A 13,946-nucleotide genomic window follows, 5' to 3' on the forward strand; every position below is an offset into this window, starting at 1 on the left:
TTACTTTCAAAGTGAATGTGTTAAGGGGAGGCCGGTAGATTCATCTCAAACCCCCGCGTTTCCGTGTTTTAGCTGCATAATAAGTGTGCATCCCATGTCAAGCCGGAATGTGACTGTGGGCCACTGAAAGACCACATCCTGCCCCCCAACACCATCTGCCCCGTCGTGCTGGTGAGTGTCTCCTGCAAGACAAGCCTGCGGTGTTCACTTCCGAGTTTCTTACATGTGCATTTCTAGGCTGTATAAGAAATCATGCATGCAAAGGAATCTGAGTGGGCATTTGTTGTTTTCCCTGGTAAATCTTGAGTGCAGGATAGACAATCTACGGTGAGGAAAGACTCCAGAAGCAGCCAGTCAGGAAGCAAAGTCAAGATGCTGAGAGGGAACTCTGTAACCCTCGATGGCCAAGGCCTGCAGGTAAAGAAAGAAATGTTCAGATCACCAGAACTGATCTCCACACTCTACTTGCCTGAAGAAGGTGCATCGCGGGCAAACTCATTACTGTGTTCGAAACATCTGCATCTGAAAATACAACCGAACCAGCCCTAAAACCCACCTCACATCTTCATGTAGAGATTGTCTCTGTGTCGTAAGGACTATTGTCGTAAATAATTTATGAAATTATTTAATAAGTAAAAATAAAATGGGTTAAATGTAGTTTAACTGTAGTTAACTATGCTGAATCGCTCTGTCTAATGGAATAATAAAATCTATCGAACCACTAAATGTGACCGTGAGGAATGGGTGTGGCCAGCGCCGGAAAAGCTGCACCGAGGGCAGAGATCTATGGAAAGCCTGGCCCTGTGGCGACTGGCCGTCTCAGCGTGGATGCGGGAGCTTTAAAAAAAAAAAAAAAATGATGAATCATATTCAGGTGTATCCATCCATCTCTGCTCGTGGCGGCTAACCAGCGTAATAATCAGGATTATTATTTATAATTACAGGAAGTAATGGATCACTCTGCATCGGACAGGAGGCTCATTAATTCACTTGCGCCCGCTGGGACTTCAGACGGGCAGAGTTAAGCTCTTCGTCTGTGTCACTGTCAACCGGAAGGCCACTTGCATTCCTGGGATTATGCTTGTTTATTCCTCGCGTGAGCTCAGGTTTCCTCCGCGAGGCCTGTTGGCCTGTCAGCACTGATACCGCACGTTATCTCATTACCTGAACAATGATGACCGATGGATCCGCTGAACTCAAACAAAGCGGACGAAACACAGGACAGGGATGGCCTGAAGTCACAATAGCCAAAACTATAATCTGACGTTCTGACGCAACTGTGTCGTCTTCTTTGTCTCAGATTACAACATTAGAGGGCACTCATCCGCTTCTCGTGTTTGTCAACCCCAAGAGTGGTGGGAAGCAGGGGGAGAGGTGAGGACCATGTGCACGTCACACTCACGGTTAAAACACACAGGGGTTGGGCTTCATGCCGGTTCTGAGGTTAAACTTGCGGTAAAATAGCAGTCATTTGAAATAGAATACTGAAACAGTGGGTCGCATTTTTGTCACAGTTGTCCCTGTTCTGATTTGAATCCTTTTATGTGCAGTTGTGCAAGTTTGACCAGTTTCCAGACCACGGCGTGTTCGTACTGCTTTACTTGATCACTGACCGAGGCAGGGGGGCAACGAACTGAGGCGTTCTGTTCTCTCACTCACCCTGCCGGTTACCATGACGGCTCCCGGTCACGCTGTCATCTTGTCACCTCCTCAGCTCCTCTGTAGCTGCAGGCCTCCTCCTTTCTCTCGAGGCTAATTGGGTTATTACTGAGCATATTCATCCCCCTCCTTATTACTTTAACATCTCATCTGTTTAAATTATGGGATCAAAATATGACTTGGCCCAGTTGTTATAATGAAATAGAAATTAGGATGAATTACTCTTGCTTGTTCTAATGGCTCCTCCTGAGGGGATGAGGCAGAATTGTGGCTGACACTATAGACTCAGGATCCAGTCGGGCTTCGTTCTTCATCAGCAAGGACCCTGCTCCCCCTCTACACACGTGCAGTGCCGCATCTACCTGTTTATTAACGCATTTATTCATTATTCACATTCACTCTGTAATCGTGAAACTCTCTCTTTCCCCCTGCACAGGATATACAGGAAATTCCAGTACTTGCTGAACCCACGACAGGTGTACAGTCTGGCCATAAGTGGCCCGATGCCGGGGTGAGTGGTTTTTAAAATCGATTTTTATATTGTAATATGGAAATTTGAAATAAAAGTAATATTTATACCGGTGCATCTATATTTTTTATTATCATTAACAGGTTGCACTAGATTAGTCTAATACTAAATTAATTATTAAGCATTTAAAATAATAATTAAAAACCATTCTGTTATTCACTGTTGTTTTAATCCATTTAATATTGTGTAGTTATGGCATTTGCTGTTCGGAAGTGTGAAGATGGTTCAATAAAAATGTTTTTTTAAACTGGAACTAGAATGCGACGTCGAATTCCTGATGTTTGATGTTTCATTTTGTTTCCTGTTCACCCATTGTATTCACAGCTGTATTTTATTTATATGTACATGTGACGGCCGAATGACCCCACCCTGGTTTACATATCGCCCCGCTTTCTGCTGTAGTCAGACATTAATGTTGGAAAGCTCATGCTAGGGGCATCTCTGCCAGTCCAATTTAGTCCGAGCGGCGCTATGATTAGAAGGTGAGTCATGGCGTCACAAACAGTTCCGCAAACAACAGCAGACGCGGCCTTCGGACGCGGCGCCTGCTCTCCAAACGCACATGTGACCACGCATACCAACCAAAGCATCACGCTCCTCGTGCAGATTGGGAATATGAATTTTCCCATTTGTATGCGAGAGGCGCGGCGCGCGTTGTTTTTGAGTGCGGCGCCGTCACCCGACTCTGAATATCTCTCGCTAATCCATCCTGATCAGGAAATCCGAATGGAGTGGGAGGCAAAGGAGCAAAACGACAGAAAGCGGGCGTCCACAAGTAGTCAGAGTGCCCTTCTTGCGCCGTCCATGGGGCGGTATCGATTCGCAGGGCAGGGTGGTAGTTGGAGTCTCGCCCTATCGGCTGTCTGAGAGTCGGAGTCGAGCTTGTATCAGGCGCATGTCAGGTGACCTTGCTGCTGAGGCCCTCGTCAGAATTTGGTGAAGCGGACGTAATGCAGGGCACTCACTTTAACAAGGTGACTGGACCCGCGGGCATGGACCCCTGATCATGAACCCAGCGCTCTGACACAATAAAGTGTTTAAACATCCCCAAAGTTGCCTTTCATGTCGCCGGCCGTCTGTTCGGAGCCTAACAGGGTTTGCTGCAGCTTGCGCGTCCCAGTTGGGACGTAATTGAGCGGTGCGTTCATCCGCCATACGATGACCCAAGGCTTCCTCATCCAGTTAGGGCTTTATTACAGCGAAGGAACGGAAGACGCTTGACTGAGTGTAGTCCGTCTTGATATGATTAGCCTGTTGAGCAGGCTCACTCTGGGGATGAGTGATGGTTGGTTGTGGCTCCCCAGTGCCAGGCCTGGCTGAGCCATGCCAGTGCAACAGGCTCGTGACGCAGTGCCTTCTGGTGTACGTTTGTGGCACTTGACTCCTTGGGTTTTCATACAGAACGTCACAGTGGATTAATTACCAAAAAAAAATAAAAAATACACCAAATGCTGATGTGGTCTTTATCACGCCGTAGGCTGAATTTCTTCCGAGACGTCCCCGGTTTCAGGGTGCTGGCTTGTGGTGGAGATGGTACGGTCGGGTGGATTCTTGATTTTATTGGTAAGTTTGAAACAAAGCTTTTGTGCTGTTCTTATATTCCAATTCTAATCTAAGCAAATAAAACAAAAAAATGTGAAATGCAATAATAGCACAGAACATTATGAAACATAAGATTATAAAGAGGCTGCAGGAAGCTTGCTTGAAAAGACAAAAGGACTATTTCCCCCCTCCAATATTCTAAAAATGCCCTCATTGTTTTTGTGACAGTGCTGTAAACAAACAGGGCTCTTATTATTTAGGGAGAAATTGCTGAATGCCCTTCATCATTCAATGAAACTGGCCTATTAAATTTAGCTTTTTTGAGGCAGAAAAAGGAATGATTACCTTTTTTCAAAAGTGACATATTAGTAATATTGTCTTGAAAAACAGTACCCATAGAAAGGTTTTTTTCTGTCCTCTCCTGCAGGATTGTTTTTTTTTTTGTGTCTTCTTTAGCCTTTTAAAAAAATTGCCTCAATTTTTTATCAATCAAAACAAAAACAAGGTAATAGCGTGAATACTTCTCCCGAGGTCGGGCCTGATAATGGATTTGCCTCCGCAGATGGAGCGGCAGTGGCCTGCGGCGGGAAGGGTCACTTGTGTTCCAAGCTTATAGTGGTCAGTGTAGGGCTGTGGACAATCCCATGTTACATTTGGCCCGGAATGTTTTGCAGATAAAGCCAACCTGGACAGGAACCCCCCTGTGTGTGTACTTCCCCTTGGCACAGGAAACGACCTGGCGAGGTGCCTTCGCTGGGGTGGAGGTACTTGAAGCCCTTTTTTTTCCCAGAGCAGCAACTTTTCATAGACATTTTCCAGCAAATGCATGTCTATGTGTAATGTGTAAGAAACTACACACGGTGGGTAAAGGCGTAGTTATGTCTGTATTTATAAGAAATCTTTTTTATCTTTGACTTGACTCAATAATATGTCATTAATGTGATGACTGATATTCAGAGACAATAACACAAATGATCAGATTTGAGATGGTAGACTTCCTTGATCCTTGGCAGCTGTAATTCACACCAGTGCTGCGCTACAGGGTATGAGGGGGAGAGTTTGCTGAAGATCCTGAAGGACATTGAGAACAGCAGCGAGGTGATGCTGGACCGCTGGAAGATTGATGTTTCCCCCGTGGACAAGGAGGAGAGAGGAGACCCTGTGCCTTACAGCATCATGAATAACTACTTCTCCATTGGTGTGGTAAGTCCTGCCTCTATAGTGCTGTGTGCCTTTAAAAAAACGAAAGCCGCATGCATCATACATACAGCAACCATGCTTCTGGTCCTGTAGCTACTAGCTAATTTCTTACATTTATGGCTTTTACCAGACTCCCAGAGTGACTTACCACCAGTAGTTACAGGGACAGTCCCCCTGGAGACACTCAGGGTTAAGTGTCTTGCTCAGGGAAAGTGGGGTTTGAACCTGTGACTTTGTTGTCTGGTTCACCCACTAATCTACTACCACCCCATTTATATTCTTGTCACAATGGCTGGATATGGCAAGGAAGACGGTAGCTTACGGAATCATCAGGGGAAACATGGAGAGCGTGACCAATCTTCTCGTAGGCCGCCGAGAGTCTGTCTTGCTTGGGGAAATGTTAAAACAAGCTATGGACCTTGGCAAGAAACTGGCAATTACCGGGTCATTCTGGACATGGCAAGGAAGAAGGACGCATAAACACAACAGGGGTTTAATGCATGGTGGACAGGACAAGGGAAACATCATCAAATAATGACCCGAACAAGGCAGCTTTATACAATCATACACAGGTGAACACAATCAGGAAACATAACACAGGACCAACATGAAACTCTGGTCCGAACTCCCGACCCGGAGTGTCTCTTGCCAGACCGGATTGTGACAATTCGGTAACAGTTCTGTTTTATTTTATTTTATTTTTACACAGCATTCTGTTCCTTTCTACTACATTCATTATCGTGCCTTTTACGGTTTCATTGTCTGTTCACTGGTTTTTTTTTTTTTTTTTTTTTGCATATTGTTTTCACTGAGATCAATAACTTATCCATCCATCCAACAACACAAGTCTTATAATTAAATAAGCCGAGCCAAATAGAGCTAATGGTATAACAAACTGAAAAAAATAGCCAGAATACAACACGACCCTTTTGCAAGACTAATTAAAAATCAGATTACAAAAAATCACATTTGACACTATTTACTTGTTATGCATTTTAAGATGGTGATGACCTCTAGACTAAGACAACGAGAAAAAATTACATTCAGGCCAATACAAGGGACTAAAATGATATCAGTTGTTGTTTAGATCTCCCTGATTTATACATCCGTCTGTGAAATGTGACCTACTGGCATATGGAAGCTTTTCTTTTTTTTTGATGAATTGTACCATGGGGTTCACTGTGCCTGTTTAGATAAAAGATTTAGTCGGCGTATGAGGGGCTGAATTGGATAAATCAGCTGAAATGGGATAAATAAGAGAGGACATTGTATATTCATGAACACCTCCCCACCCCACAGCTTCTCGCAGGCTTCAGGAGCACGATGCAGATGTGAGCGCCTGAGTCGTGAGTGAGGCCTTCTCAATGAAGAGCGTTCAAATCTGCTTGTTGATGTGGATGTGCCCAACGTCCCTGTCCACCTGAAAGCTAATGATGCAAATTACACCTCACTCATGTTGGCCATTAAGGAGAAATGTCAGGGGAAATGCCGTAATTGACATTTGCAGGTTTTGAAAACGGCGTCATCGTGGCAGCGTGACATTCGCGCGTGGCAGACAAACGAGGGGCACATGCCTTCACAAATGTTATTCAAATAACGCCTAGGCCTAATTCCACAACCTGGGCGCCGAGGCAGCCCGTTGGCGACGTGAAGATTAGATGTGAAATAGGAGACAGAAGAGCAGGTAGCATTAGCCAAGGATGGTAATTGGGTGCACTGCACGTTCCCCACATGGGAGTGGATTGGAACCAGATTAAGCTCGATTTAGACGAAATACATGCCGATCATGTATATTCCACAATGTATTATTTCTTCTTTCTATTTTTCTCACAATTATAACATAGGACACAGATATTAGCATGCATCGTTCTCTCCTTGTTCAGACATTTTTTTTCAACAATAATTTTTCAGATGAAACTAGTTTCACATCAGACCACATTACCATGAGACACAACGCAATGTGTGGTGAAGCTGTTTCAAATGAAGCTGTTTATTTGCGGATTAGAGACCCACTCAAGCCTCAGAAGTACCGAGTGTGATATATTTCCCCCCTTCGTATTTCCACTGAAAACAAATGGAACTGAGATTAGTAGATACAAGTCAGGCTCATAATTACTTTCCAGATTAAGCATATAGAATGAAGATGTGATGTAGATAATGAGAAAAATGCGACGTGAATGTGCAAATCCATTGTAATGCTACAGGGTGAGAGAGAACAGGGTGACATTTTCAAAGAACGAGTGACTTTAATAAAAGAAAAGAAAAGAGGCAAGGTGGCCCAAAGACAAAAGAAAACATGCATCATACGGGCAGTATCAGGCAAACAGGCAAACCAAAAATGCACGACACCCTGTGCTGCACATAGTCTGTTATATGAAAGGTTCTAGTCACCCCCACTGAATGAGTGGCACCCATGGGTTATTAGAACCCTTGCACACCTGTGATTCATGCCACTTAGGCATCACATCTATAAAGAAATCTGTTGCTTTATCATTAAACAAACTTTAAATACTGGGTTGGTTCATGATAATATTAACAATTATTAGGACTGTCAAAAGGTGTCCATGATGTGCCTGCGTCTGGACAAAACATCTTAAAAATATAAAAACACACAGCTTTTGATTCCAAAATGTGCAAATAATTTGGTTCATTAAAATGGCTCCCCTTTTACCTTTACATTAGGAGAACTTGGAGCATAAACTACAGAACATAATAAATTGAAATTCACACATTCATCTGGTTTTGTATTCATCCAATGCATTTCTGTGCTGAAATGTTAATCAGTATGTAATTTTGAAACTTTGATGGAAAATTTGGCTTAATAAAAAGCAAATTATCGGCCTTTTATAGAATGTTTTTGTAATGCTGCATAATATCCTTAATAATCTAAAATCCTGCTCTTGTTCTGATAAAGGTAGATATAATCAGCTGTGACTGATCTTCTGCCAAGTGTGTTTTGGATAATTAGATACCATTTTAAATAGTAAAGTTGAAGAGTCCCCCTCTGAAGGAACTAATGATTTTAGTCAAGGATGTCGAGACTGATCTCTAATCACACAGGAACCCCTAAGATCATGTCATCTGTCTGCTAATAACCCTGCTCTCACGTCAAAATCATTACTCTCCCGTTGCCCGACCATCATCTGCCCTGGCAACTCGTAATTGGACTAAATGGTGAGCTATGGGAGGACATTATACACGTCTGTTATTAATTCCGGCCACGGTTGTAGTCCTGTGGTAATTACTGGAGGGCGGTGTAGCCTGGTGGCAGGAAGTGGGGCGAAAGTTTGAGGAATTTATGTGGAGCAGAAATGCATGGTGGGTTGGAAGCTAACAGAAAAGGCCTCCTTCAGCAGAAAAGCGAAGACCGAGCGGCGTGTCCCTGCAGCGGAGTGGATATTTCTCACTTGATCCCGGCTCAAATTGGGACTTAAACCAACAGAGACGTTGCATCTAATCCCCTTCGCTTTCTTGTTTTTCGTTCTCCGCACCGAGGTACAATCACTTATGATATATCTAGCGTTTTGCCTCCTCTTTTGTTTGCTCTGAAGAGAACACAGCCTTGGGGGTTCACAGGAATCCTTTTGGTCTTCGTCTGACGGCGTCTTGAAAAGACATCAAGAGGGGAGGAATTGATTTTGTTTTTCTGGCTCACTCCTGAAGTGTTGCGCTGTAAGCTAGCAGGGGGTCTTCCCCGTGGCTAGTTTCAATGGAGAAACTTTGTGAGGGAACTGGCCATGGCAGAACATCTAAACTCACCGCACCCCCACTTGAAATAAAAGTTTCCTTAAATTCGGGTCCTTTTAGGTGAATGTTAGAGCTCACATCTCCCATATCTACAATACATTTAACAAAAATGACCTAAATGCCCCATATAAATGCCATATATTAATGGAGAACATTAACATGATCTGTATTTGAACAGTTTGCACCCCCCCCCATCTTCTGATGATATGACAGTTGCGGCATCGCCATGGGTCTCGCCATGGCAACTGTATGAGCGACACGCCCGCAGCGTAACCATGAGCCTAGCCCCAGGGTCAGAGAGCAAACACAGCACCGTTGCCAGGGAAGCCGGCAGCATCCTGTGTGGCTGGAGCTGTGATTGTGCGCAATGTGTGTTTAATTAATTAGCCGGCGTGTCAATGCTGCGCAGCGCTGCACAGCCTCCTCGCCGGAGCGCCCCGGCGCCAACCGCAACCCGCGGCTTGGCATGGAATCACAAACAGTTGATCTGGGAGACGGACATAAATATGCATTGAGTTCCTATCTTGTCACGTGTTCCCCACCTTAATCCACGGATTACAAGATGCACCCACTCAAATTGCTCATTGCTTATTATCACTTGTAACACAACCCATATACAATAATGAACATAATATAATGTAATATATAATATAATATATCAATATTCTGAATACTTTAATCTGAATCCACCAATCCACCCTTCCTTGATTTTTCCACAGGATGCCTCCATTGCACATCGATTCCATCTCATGAGAGAGAAGCACCCTGAAAGGTTTAATAGCAGGTAAGGTTAGTGTGTATTTTGTGAGCATATGTGTGTGTGTGTTTGTGTGTGACATTCTTGTTTAGAAGGGGCTGCCAGCTGCAGCGGCGATGTATCCCCAGGGATTCGTTTCTTTACATTGTGCTTGGTGTGATTAGCTGATGAGCTTTATGGTTTCACTATGGTTGTATTTTGTAGCAGTGGTGAGCCATCTGAACAAAGAAACACAACTTACATGCATATGAGCACAACACTACTATACTACATTTGTTTTTTATCCATATAAAACCACAGTGATTAGCACCATTACAACACTTTAATGGTGCTTTATTATACAGTAACTACAGGTCATCAGTGCAGTAACTACATGGAATGGGAGCAACCACTGTATTTTACAATAATTTAATGAAGCACAATTTAACAAAGTCTTTCTAATTGTTAATATTGTCAAGTTATTTAAGTTTTATGTGATTCAATAATAGTTCTCTGTTTACCAGGAATTTTCTGATGGATTGACAGATCTTAGTGCTCACATTTCCTCATTGTACAGTGATCACATGCAAATATATATAGAGCTAAAGAGCTGTGAGGATCAGAAATCCTGTTGCAATATGAAAAAAAAACAAAAAAACAAAAAGGAATTCCAATCCCGAATGTGCACTTTTTATTTTTCTTCACAAGTGACATACAGGAAATATAAAAATCATTATTTACTTATAATTTCCTTTGAAAGGATAATAAAAATAGATTTAACTGGAAAGTAACTTTGATGTATTTGATGAAGAGCAGCCACAGTTTTTACAGATAGAGGTCAGCGGTCCGACTGGGATGTTTTATTTATATATTTATTTTTAAGTATTTCCATTATTGATCTGTTGTATGTTGGGGCTGCCTGAAGATTGATTTCAGGTTAGGGCGCTTTAACGTCTGCCGCAGTGTTTCCGTCTAGATTTTACTGCCATTTGGTAACTGCAGAGAAGGAGCCACATAATATTACTTCACAGGAGTTTCCAAAAACAGGTTACTGTCTCTTACTCTGCATTCTTTTTACATATCTATCTATCTGTCTGTCTGTCTATCTATAACTGATCTGGGTTGGTAAAACAAATGGCATTTGTCATTGTTTTTTACTCTATTTTCCTTTTTTCCACCACCCGAAATATAAACTTGATGGATGTGGAACATCTGTGACTAGCCCAAGATGTGTTCACCTACATGCTATGAACAAATTTGGTATCTACGACTTCATCAATATTTCACATCCCAATAAGTCATTACTGGTAATGGGGAGTAATTGCCTCCATAATTGAATTTGCTTGGGTAGTTTGACATCATTTGTCTGTCACGCCGATGACAGCGGGACCCTCAGCATATTGTCACATCTCCCTCCTCATGTTCATATTTAACGCATATGTCCTCTCTGGTCCATAGATTAACTCTGCAAAATCATTCTTTTTAAATATAAACAAGCAAAATAAAGGCCAAGACTGTCGTGATGATGGTAAACAGGGATGAGGATTTTTTTTTCTCAGATTACTCTGATTTAGCCCTAATACAATGTGCTTCTTAAAACAGTGCCAAAACACAGAAAAGCATACTTACCGGTGAATTAAAAGATATTGTTTCATACCACTTTTATTTCTTTTGAAAAATGATTGAGATATTTTAAGAAAATTATGCCATCTGTTATTTGAATCTGATGAATTATTCACCAGGCCGAATGGCTTTAGGATCTTTCTATTACACACTATCCTTTTCGCCTGAATAATGCATGGCAATAGTTTTGGGAGGTAATGCAAATTTGGTTGGATTTGTACAGGTGCTCTTTCCCCCTCTGAAAATCTTTGAATTACTATCATCTTCTGAGAGTGCAGCAAGAGGAGGACAGTGAAGAGCACGGTAAACTTTATAAAGAGCCCTTCTGCGCTAGAACTACACATTTCAGCTGTTTTTTTATTATTTCTGTTTCCATACATCCAAAAATGCAGTTTCCTTCTGTAACCAATGTACTGAATTATAGATTTTTTTGTTAATCAAAGTGGACACACCTTCTCATTCAATGTGTTTTCTTTATTTTCACGACCATTTACATTGGTAGATTCTCACTGAAGGCATCAAAACTATGAATGAACATGTGGAGTTATGTACTTAACAAAAAATGTGAAATAACTGAAAACATGTTTTATATTCTAGTTTCTTCAAAATAGCCGCCCTTTGCTCTGATTACTGCTTTGTACACTCTTGGCATTCTCTCGATGAGCTTCAAGAGGTCGTCACCTGAAACGGTTCTCCAATAGTCTTGAAGGAGTTCCCAGAGGTGTTTAGCACTTGTTGGCCCCTTTGTCTTTACTCTGCGGTCCAGCTCACCCCAAACCATCTCGACTGGGTTCAGGTCCGGTGACTGCGGAGGCCAGGTCATCTGCCGGTGGTAGGTAGCCTAGTGGTGGTAGGTAGCCTAGTGGGTAAGACACTCACCTGTGAACCAGAAGACCCAGGTTCAAATCCCACTTACTACCATTGTGTCCCTGAGCAAGACACTTAACCCTAAGTTGCTCCAGGGTGACTGTCCCTATAAATACTGATTGTAAGTCGCTCTGGATAAGGGCGTCTGATAAATGCTGTAAATGTAATGTAATGTAATGTAAATCTGCCGCAGCACTCAAATCACTCTCCTTCTTGGTCAAATAGCCCTTACAAAGCCTGGTGTGTTGGTCATGAAAATGCTCATGAAAATAAAGAAAACACATTGAATGAGAAGGTGTGTCAAAAATTTTAGCCTGCATTGTATATTTGGACTTTTTCTTTAAAGTTAAGTTTAATGTGGCATTTTTCACCACAATTTAACATTTAAGAATGCTTTAATGAATGTGCACTGCACTGTGCACTGTCGTTGCTCTATTATCAGAGTTTTGTGACATTTATGTTCATGGTGAGTCTATAGGACACACATGAAACCACTGACATTGTCACTGAATAATAAAGCTGTCGCCACTGCTGATTCCTAGTGTACTAAGGGGTTAAAGTGTCACCTGTTGAGTTCTAAAAATAGAAATCAATCTTAATCAGTGGGAGGGGCTTATTCTACAAACTTCACACATGCAACAAAGGGCAACCATGTCTCTTCATTGATTCGTCCTTTTATTTATTTTCACCATTTCCAGATTAAACATTCATTCATTACATTTGTCACAGAGGTGACCTTAAAAATACATAAATATTTGATCAGCCTAATTAGCAACAAAATATTAAGAGTTTTTTTTTCTTTTTAATTACAATGGGGGCAGATCATGCTGATGAAAGCACAGGACAGCCTCCCTTCTTTTATTTGCACCTTGGGTGATTACGAGCGGGAAGGTGAGAAGATTTGACACTTTGCAGATAGATTCATTTACTGCTGGAGCTGGACCGGGAGGTGATAATGAGGTCGCGGATTAAAAGCAGGCAATCGGTCGGCCAATGACGACTCTCACACTTGTTAAAATACACTGTTCTTCTTGCCTCTGATCCCACATGTAATTAAACCATAATCTCTACCTCTGAGACATGCTGGTTGGGGGAAGAGGGCGTGAGAGGGAAGGCTTCTCTTTGTTTGAACTTCCCACTCTTGACTTTTGACCTCTTTTGCTTTAGTTTCAAATACAAAGAGCACAAAGGTTTGTACCAGTTGCGGTTTCTGATTTGGATCTCTATGATGGTAAATTGGCAAAAATGACAATAGTCTTTTTTAAAAATGATTGCTAGTGACATTTCTAAAATTGTCACATGCTGTGACTACACAGTTTTGTGATCTACTGATGTGTCATAGTGCAATACAAAATAACAGAAAGTGATTGGCTACTTGTGGGCATCCCCATGCACTCAGTCCTTAAATATTCTTGAATTAACCTTTTGCTGAATCAGAGGGAGTCTGAATAGTATCAAAAAGATAACCACATCAAACCAGTTTGACCACACACACACACACACACACACACACACACACACACCTCACACTCACACTGATTTCCCCACCACATCCCACACCCATTCCAGATGAAGCCAGTGGCCTAACCGGGGTGTCATCTATAATTAATGGCCACTCGAGAGTGTAATTTATTGAGGGCTCACCTGTGGTCCTGCCCCCTGCCAGTGCCACCTCTTAACATGCCACCATGACCATTTTAAGGGTGAATTCCATCAAGCAAATTAGACACCATGATAAAAGTCTCCTCATGATAATATAACTTCTCCATACACACTGCTGATTACCTATTCTATTTTAATTGAACTATCCTACTTTTATCTTAACAGTTTTATCCAATTGTCACTTATGACGCCAATGTTTGGGTGAAAAGCAGGGGCTCTTTTTAATTGTTCCGAATATGGTCACCGTTAACTGAAATTCCAGGAACTCTGTGGCAGAGTTGGCCCTTCAGACTCACTTGCCCAGGCCTGCTGCTGTTAAATTATGTTGGGACTCATTGAAGAAATTCCCCTGGCAATGCTGCAGAATCCCTAGCGAGGCAT

At 42.3% G+C, this 13,946-nt stretch overlaps 1 protein-coding gene across 3 annotated transcripts in view; it reads left to right on the forward strand.

The window, feature by feature from the left end:
* The window catches only part of dgkb (diacylglycerol kinase, beta), a 46,308-nt gene that overhangs the window by 13,110 nt on the left and 19,252 nt on the right, over window positions 1–13,946 (forward strand). For all 3 annotated transcript variants that reach the window (XM_028978974.1, XM_028978972.1, XM_028978975.1), the window contains exons 13-20: window positions 73–171; window positions 313–417; window positions 1,301–1,374; window positions 2,096–2,170; window positions 3,666–3,751; window positions 4,405–4,494; window positions 4,773–4,933; window positions 9,397–9,461. In XM_028978974.1, coding sequence (XP_028834807.1) covers window positions 73–171; window positions 313–417; window positions 1,301–1,374; window positions 2,096–2,170; window positions 3,666–3,751; window positions 4,405–4,494; window positions 4,773–4,933; window positions 9,397–9,461 — 755 coding nt within the window. The remainder of the gene's footprint in view (window positions 1–72; window positions 172–312; window positions 418–1,300; window positions 1,375–2,095; window positions 2,171–3,665; window positions 3,752–4,404; window positions 4,495–4,772; window positions 4,934–9,396; window positions 9,462–13,946) is intronic.

The sequence above is a fragment of the Denticeps clupeoides genome, chromosome 5, assembly GCF_900700375.1.
Source record: "Denticeps clupeoides chromosome 5, fDenClu1.1, whole genome shotgun sequence".
In the NCBI taxonomy this organism is placed as follows: domain Eukaryota; kingdom Metazoa; phylum Chordata; class Actinopteri; order Clupeiformes; family Denticipitidae; genus Denticeps; species Denticeps clupeoides.